The 8,381-nt window shown below is 39.9% G+C and overlaps 1 protein-coding gene across 1 annotated transcript; it reads left to right on the forward strand.

The window, feature by feature from the left end:
• The first annotated feature begins 460 nt into the window (after window positions 1–460).
• Window positions 461–3,557, forward strand: SNRPF (small nuclear ribonucleoprotein polypeptide F). The gene is made up of 5 exons (XM_024218791.2): window positions 461–546; window positions 705–830; window positions 1,613–1,677; window positions 2,538–2,604; window positions 3,457–3,557. The coding sequence occupies exons 1-4, from the start codon at window positions 544–546 to the stop codon at window positions 2,602–2,604; spliced, it is 261 nt and encodes an 86-aa protein (XP_024074559.1). The 5' UTR covers window positions 461–543; the 3' UTR covers window positions 3,457–3,557.
• The last annotated feature ends 4,824 nt before the right edge of the window (window positions 3,558–8,381 follow it).

The following is an 8,381-nucleotide window of genomic DNA, read 5'->3' on the forward strand; positions in this document are numbered from 1 at the left end:
ATGGGGCATGGGGAAGTCTATGAATTAAATAATCAAATTCACAGCATTGCACGGTGCAGTTCTGCGCACTGGGTCAGGCCAGGGCAAGTAGTTTGCAGGGAAAGGCCCTGACCCTGCAATGGGCTCCACGTGCTTTGGCTCCTCCCTGGGCCTTGGGGACAGTCTGTCTCCCCCCGCCACCGTCATAAAACCGCTAAGAAAGCGCAGGTTCAAATTCCAGCCTCCACATACACACACAGGATTACGGTACGGAACCAGCTGCTACAGGTCGCCCTGACGCAGGGGACGGGGCGTGGCCGTGGGCCGCGTCACCGCCTCCGGTCCTGCCACTCAGGGCCCGGCTTTTCCGTTCGCGCGCTAGCCCCCGTGCCCAATGGGACTCAGGCTTTCGTGGGTAGGGAAAAGGCGAAAGGTCAGGGCGCCCTCCCGGAAGTGGAGGCACGGACGTCACTTCCTGCTTTTCTTTTAGACTCCCGCGGGCACACGTGCGGCCCTGCGAGTAATTTTTGGTTTTACCGCTGCCTTGTGCCAGGCCGCGTTACCATGGTGAGGGGGGCGCTGCCGCGAGGGGGAGGGTTGGGGGCGTCAACGGGGGCGCTCTGGGGCGGGTGGGGTGAGGGGTGGTAGGTAACGGGGTTGGGGGCTGTTCGGGAGCCGGGCCCCTCGCCCTGACCCCGCTGTTGTGGTGACGTTGCGCCCCGCAGAGCTTGCCCCTGAACCCCAAGCCCTTCCTGAACGGGCTGACGGGGAAGCCGGTGATGGTGAAGCTGAAGTGGGGGATGGAGTACAAGGGCTACCTGGTGTCTGTCGACGGCTACATGAACATGCAGGTCAGTGGGAGCCGGGACGCGGCCGCCCTGGGGATGCCCCAAGGGCTGCGGGGTGGGGTGGGGGGCTGTTCAGGAGGGACGGGGGGCCCCAGAGCGGGTGGGGGGAGGGTCAAAGCTGGGTGTGTATCAGGGTTCAGAGGGGACCCAGAGGTGGGTGGGGGGTGTCTGTGTGTCATGGTTGTTCAGAGGGGATGGGGGTCCCACAGGTGGTGGGCGGGACAGGGTTATCCAGGGGAGCTCATAACGGGGGAGTGACTTGCCTGGTATCAAATAAGTCATCTGACAGATAGGCAGGGAGCCCACTGCTCCTGCTCTTGCTTAGCCCTGTGCGGAGTTACCCACTCCTGCAGTGCAACGAAGCAGCAGACTTGTCCAAGATGAAGGTAAGATTGGATCGAGAACTGATTAAAAAGGCTATACAAGAACTGATTATTATTAGTAGTAGGAGTAATTACTGCTTTGATGCCTGATGGCAAACATAATTTCCTCAAAAGTACACTTACAGGAAGTTTAAAAGCAATAGTTCTAAAGCAGTAGACAATATTTGGCTATATATTAGACACTTCTGGTCAAATTCTTAAATGAAAAGTGAAACATAATAAGTTACATGCATAATAAAATGAAGCGCTCTAATGAGGTACAAGTTACTATTGAACAGACCCAGTCTCCAAAAGGGTCCATTAACCCTTGTAGAGTGACTTTAGCCTTACAATAGTTTACTGATTGCTGGCTGAGAATTTTCTTCAAACATTTGTGCTAATATTTTCTTCCTTTTCTAAAAGCTTGCAAACACAGAAGAATACATAGATGGTGCATTGTCAGGACACCTTGGTGAAGTTTTGATAAGGTAATTATGAAATTAGAGTATTTCATAAGCTACAAATGTATTATGTCTACTATGTAAATGGTCATAACTGTTCAACTCCTAATACTCAGCCTATAACAATCTGAAAACTTGCAATGTTAAAGACATTAATTGTAGTATCCATTTCTATGCTAAACGGTCCCAGACAACACTTTGTTAATATAGATTTTAGTGTAATCCTTTATTGGGGGAGGGGGAAAGTAACACTAAAATCCACAAATGTTTCATAATTTCTCCTTTTGTAATGATGTCTTTCATTAGTTCTCTGGATTCTTATTGGATATGTATATGAATCTCTTGTCAATAGCTGAGGAAAATCTCACGCCTATTCAGGAAGTTAAATAGGCACTGAACAGTTTCACAGAAATGAAGGGTCCCTAAATAGGGAGAGGTATCAGGAGGTGGCAGAGACCTCAATGAGTGTATGTGTGTGTGAGGGGGAGGAATTTCAACAGAGTACTAATAAACTATTACATATATATTAAGGCCCGGCTCCTGCAAACACTAATGTGCTTGAAGTTAAGCATGGGCATAAGTTTATAGGATATGGGCCTAAAAATAAATTAGTCGAGTGTACAATGAATGTCATTCTTTTAATAACTTATTTTCTCTGTTATAATGGACAGCTACAAAATGAACCATCTGAAAAGCCCTTGGACTGTGGGATCACCATCCACATATGTTAATTGGTTGGCCTGATAAACTTGATGTTTGGAGGTTTTTTTAAGTAGTTGGTCCAAGTTGAATTTGGAAAACATGTAACTTAGTTAAAAGCTAATGTTCATCTGGGGAAAGTCAACAAAAACGTTTAAAATTAAGAGAACTTCTGGTTCTATTTACAGATGTAACAACGTCCTGTACATCAGAGGAGTAGAAGAAGAAGAAGAAGATGGAGAAATGAGAGAATAAGTTTGTATATTTCTGGAAAATAAAGATCAGTTTTTCACAACTTTTGTTAAGGAGTCAAGTTTTACTGTACAAATTTCTATAAAATTCATAACTTGTTCGTTTGTTTAGTGTATTATCGTACAGAGGGAAACTTTGAACTATATAAACATATTTAATTTAAAGTCAAACTTTTTAAAGGTTGTTGCAAGATTAATGCTAGAGAGGAAATCTTTCGGTCTGAAACTGAAATAAGATTACATAGTTGATGGGATGAAATGACATTTTAAAATACTAATATGTATTACTATTATTATTTATTCTATTCTTAAAGGTGAACTCTTGCATCTAAGTGGCTTCCCATGGTAAACTTTATCTTTAAAGTTGTGCATATCAACAGGATTGTGGCATATCATTTTATGTAACAAAGGGTGTCCTATCTCTTTCATTGCACTGCAGTCATATTATAGAGCAGCTCAAAAGTCCATGAGGATTTTTTTTTACTGTTGCAAACAGCTGTCTTTCTAAGCTGACTACACTGGAGTGTACTGAAGGAATTGTGGGAATGGCATTTTTCTCTGCTGATAGGGGTAATAGGTGTAACAGAATGATCAGTGAAGACATTCTGGGCTTTTTCACATCTGATGTACAAAGTAGGTTTACTACTTACACTAAGGATCCCTGCATGTTAGTGATAACTCCTCTTTGTAAGTTCTGTTAAACTACAGTACAGAATATTAATCTTTTGCTCTAGATGAACTAAGTAGGAAGATACACCTACAACACTGTAACACCGCCTTTAAGGAGCTACAACTACTTTTAAACTCAAGTGAAAAATAACATGTCGTCTTGCATTTTTGTGTTGATCTCTTTCAGGCACACCTCCTCCCGTCTAATCTCTGGAGGCTGTGAGCGAAATACCAGTTTTCTTCCCATCTGAAATGTTGGAAAAGGAAAATGTTGAACACAAACGTATACATCTATGGAGACTCATATTTTTATCATAAATTCTATTAATAGACTATATAGGGCTGCATTGTGAAATACTTCCACAGCTCCGTGTTGGGTGTGGAGTTACATTATGCCCCAATGATTCCAAGAGTCATTTTGCCCTGAAGTAGTCAAAGCCTCCTGAAGTTTGGCTGCTGTATTACCTATAGAGAAAATATGGCCTCAGTGGCTGAATGGTGACATAATGGTGATAATCCTCAGCTGTTGTACATTTGCATAGTTCCATTGAAGTCAATGGAGCTATGGCAATTTAAAGCAGGTGAGGTTCTCTCCCAAGGTCTCCTGGCTATGCGTAGGTCTGGCACAGCATAGCCTTAGTCTGGCTTAAGAATATAACTAGACTTAAAAATTTTAAAAGAATAAAACTGTTAGTTGATGGTTGGGGTTTCGTTTATTTAAAAAAAAAAAAAGTCGTCAGCCCAGATGTGCATCTGGGCTGAAGTTCACAGCTGCTTTGCTGTTATCACAGCTAAAGACCATGACCCTTCTGAGGCTGTGATGGCACATTACATCTAAGAGTGTAAACCCCTATGGATTTAGTTCAGAATGGCAAAGTACAAACCAGAACTAAACTGCTGGGGGTGTTAGTGGAGTATGACAAGAATTAGAGGAGAGAAGGGTGTGTGAATGCACAGACTGTCCAAAACTGGAGCACATAACAAGCTATAAGCACCAGCTAGTTGCACAGGAATGAGAATTTTGAGTGGCTTAGTGCTGGGATGGCTCCTTCCCATGGCAGTACCATCAATATGTGGCACTTACTACCTTCTCTTTGATATGGCAGTATGCTGCCTTTTATTCTACCATTTACATATGCATTAATGATCATTTCCTAGCATGGGTCCCAGCCTGAGGCTATGGAAAGGCTTCCTTTCCCCACTCTGGAAGAATCACCTCCCAATTCTAGTTTGTCAGCAGGCCTGACAGTACTGCTGTTAACAAGATTAGAGGTAGAGAACAGAGAGAAATTGGAATCTACCACCGTCACTTTTCAAAACTTGTATTAATCTACACTCTGTAAAAGACTAAAAACACCCAGCTTTAACTATCATATGTCTGAAAGTTTTACCTACTTTTATTATATGCCACCTAAAACAACTCACTGAAACATTAGAAATTACCTGTTCTTCAGTTTACTCTAATAACTTGCACTGCTTCTGTCATAATCAATTAAGGCTGGATCTTACCAACACACATATGCATAATTTTACGTGTAGGTGTTACCCATGTACACAAGCATTTGCAGTACCTTAGCTTGCCCGTGAAACTCAATTTTCAAAATAGAAAAACATGCCTGCAATACCCCAGCATAAGTAGAGCACTCACAGCTATTACATCTGCCTAATTTAAAAAACAAGACTATGCTTCAAATTGTGTCTCTCTGAGGTTGAGATAAAATCAGACAATCTGGAAACTGCCCAGGTTTTTACATATTAATAGAGGGTCACATTAAATTCTCACACAACCCTGACAATGTGACACTGTATAACAAAGTGAAAATTAATTACACTTATATAATCTTAGATGTGTAATTAGTCTTACTGCATTTGCTTCATTATATAATTAAGATGCATCTTAATATATACAGTCAGAGGGAAGAAATAAGGTTGGGGTGATAATGTTCACTCAGTTTTCTGATTTTACACTGTTTTTTGACTGTAATTGAACAGATACACAACTCATTCTACATTTACAGGCCTACTCAGTTTGAGTAATGATGTTAGCAGAATGCAGAGTAGTACTAGCATCCAGAAACTATTAACCAGATAGTATTGTACATTTTATATATTGCAGTTGAGGCCATGGAAACAGTTCAAGTATCACCCTCTTGAAATGCGAATTCTCTGCTGATTTCTAACTGCTAATGATGTGACCTCTTAATTAAATAAAAGGACCTTGAACTGGATTATACCTTAAATTTCCCTCAACCACTTTCAAGTACTATTTTACTGAAATATTCAATTAGTTACTATTCAAAATAAGGGCTAGATATTTTCACTTAATCCACTAATTGGCTGCTTGCATATTTTAGTGCTTTATAATTGAGTTTTCACCAAATACTAGTTAGCTCTTATTCAAAAAGGCCTGTCTGATGTCAAATAAAAAATGACAGTGGATTAACTATTTTTAGTGATCTACTACTGCAAATTTTGTAAATTTATTTAAAAGAATAGGCTAATGATCGGTGGTGTTTTATGTTTTAGTCATAACTACATGCAAATTTCTCTCCTGCATAGGAAAAGTAAAGCTAATCCTAATATTTAACTTTAAAAGTGCTATAAAGGGACAGGATTTTTATTAAGAAAAATACACATGGTCTCAGACTCTTCAGAAAAAATAAACTAAATGCAAACCTTCTTCTTTGGTGCTGCAGTTGCTCTTTTCAGAGAACACTGCAGTCGTTCTTCCTGAAGTTTTGTTTCTTGTTTCTTTTTTTCTTCACGTAACCTGCAATGGCGAAAAATGAAATTTGCTAGTGACTCATAAGCTATTAATAGGAACAAAAAGGTCTGAAACTGTAAAACAAACTCTTTGCTTCTTTAAATTTAATTTTGGAGGCAACAAACAGTAGTTAGTTAATTATCTTGGTTCAAGGAAGGTGTTTTCCTGAACTACCAGCAAAATGACTAAGGAGAATGAAGTGGGGCAGACTTGCAGATTAGAATTTTTTTAAAATAATCTGGGATCCTATATAGCTTCTTGTTTTTTTACTAGAGTAATATTACTGTTTCAGATATCACGTGGGATGAGCTGTCCAGGAATTTGATGGAAGCAAAGCTTATTTCTTATAAAAGGGCATCATGTCTAACTTGCAGAGCAGCAGAGAAGAAAAGGGTACCATGATGTTATTTTCACATAAGGCAGTCGTTGCCTTTAAATTTTTTTTTCTCTTTAAGACTTTTTTTTTTTTTTTTTTTTAAAACATTTCTTTTTTTTTTTTTTTTTATTTTTTTCTCAAAAGTTTTGTGATGTTGGTCCTAATCAGCACTCAGCTGGGACACTTCTAAACAACAACTGCATGACATAGAAGTGGTTTGCACAGGATGAGACACTCCTTTCTCTCCATCTAAATTGAACTAACGCCACAGACTGGTGAGAAGGGGTATTGTGCTGCTGGAATTGCTGCTTTTGGAGACATAATGCATGACCACAATCCGTGAGGACCTTAACATTCTCATGGGACTTTTTTGCAAAACAGAAATTAGCCAAACACTGACCTATCCAAATCCGAGCATGGGTAATCACACTGACATTTCAAAAGGAACTTAAGTAGTGCACCGTTAGATAGCTGCCATATTCTACCCCAGAAATGACTATACATGTGTATAACTAATAGGTTCCAAATACTTTAGGAACTATTGCTGAAATCATTTTATCTGCTTCTAGGATGAAACACAGTAGCAGTTTCACAGGGCACAGTGACATTATTTAGGTTAGAACAGGAAGCAAATACTAACATATCCTCTTGAAACTGCAAGGTATGTCGCAAGGGGATGGGAAGGCAGGAGGCAGATACAATATAGTTACCCAAATTGGGCTTTGGTCAGAACTAGCTAACTTTCTTTTATCTCTTCAAAAAGGGCTACAAAATCTTTACTGCATGTGCTCAGGTGTGGGGTTTTATGTTTTCTCTGAAAGATGGCACATCCATCCAAAAGTACAATCTGTCCCTTCACATCATGCTGGGGTATTAGTTTAGTAATGACTCAGAATAAAGAATGGCCTTCCAGCTACATTACTCTCCTTTTTTTTCCAGGCATACTCTTTTGATGCTGTGTGCTTTATTTATTTTCTGTGGTGGGTGTACAGTAGACTGCAAACCATAACTTACCAAATGTACGATATTAGGAGAAAACAAAGAGGCTTTACAAAATTCTGGTCACTAATGTAGCTAATGGACAAAAAGTTTTGTATACAGTACTATTTAAGTATCTCATATGCTGATAAATCCCATAAGGGGGCAGTACAGTACAACTATTCACTATATTAGACATCACACCATAGTGTTAATGCAAAAGTGTCACTTAAAAACAAAATGGTGACTTTGCAACAATGTAGTGGAATCCTTAATTATTGCTAAAACAAACCAACCCATGAACTCAAGTTTACTCACTTCACAACAGGCTGCCATGTAGAGAATCAAAGCTCTAGCCCCACATTTAAGCTCTGATCCTGCAAACCCCTATGCATGTCCTATGAAGAAGTTCTTAAATTACCAGGAATGATCATGCAACCTCTCTCCTCAAAAGAGCAAACCAACTTTTGAAAGAATTGAAACCATTCGAAAAAATTACCACAGTAACAAAATGAGCTACTGGAGGTAAACTACCTGCATTACATCAGATACGTTTGTTCTGAACTTTCATACAAAACTCCTTAAATTTGTAATAATTTTTTGGTGACCAGACGTGATTGTCAAGGCAGGAACATAATATGCCTGCCAGGTCTTTTATCTCTGTTTTTGCTGGGTAATTTAACACAAGGACAAAGCTCGCTGTAACTGCCTTGACATTTATTTAACTTTGGAATTCAGCTAAAACAGATGCCAGTTTCTTTTCCCAGATAACTACTGCCTTATGGCATCTTGTGGTGTCACACAATAGCAGTAACTTTATTAATTGTCATATTATCTATGCTCCCACACCCCAAGTCAATGCAATTAGCACTGCTGTAATTGCTACACAAATACTATGTCTTGTTCTGGTGTCCACATTTCAAGAAGGATGTTGAAAAATTGGAGAAGGCTCAGAGAAGAGCCCTGAGAATGCTTAAAGGATTAAAAATCATGC

This window comes from Terrapene carolina, unplaced genomic scaffold (genome assembly GCF_002925995.2).
Source record: "Terrapene carolina triunguis isolate 2854851 unplaced genomic scaffold, T_m_triunguis-2.0 Scaffold68, whole genome shotgun sequence".
Taxonomy (NCBI): Eukaryota; Metazoa; Chordata; order Testudines; family Emydidae; genus Terrapene; species Terrapene triunguis.

Bases quoted from the DNA above. Each gene is read 5' to 3' on its own strand.
- SNRPF (XM_024218791.2), top strand. The intron at 831-1,612 runs GTCAGTGGGAGC...CTTTTCTAAAAG, and splicing joins ACGGCTACATGAACATGCAG to CTTGCAAACACAGAAGAATA. The intron at 1,678-2,537 runs GTAATTATGAAA...TTCTATTTACAG, and splicing joins CTTGGTGAAGTTTTGATAAG to ATGTAACAACGTCCTGTACA.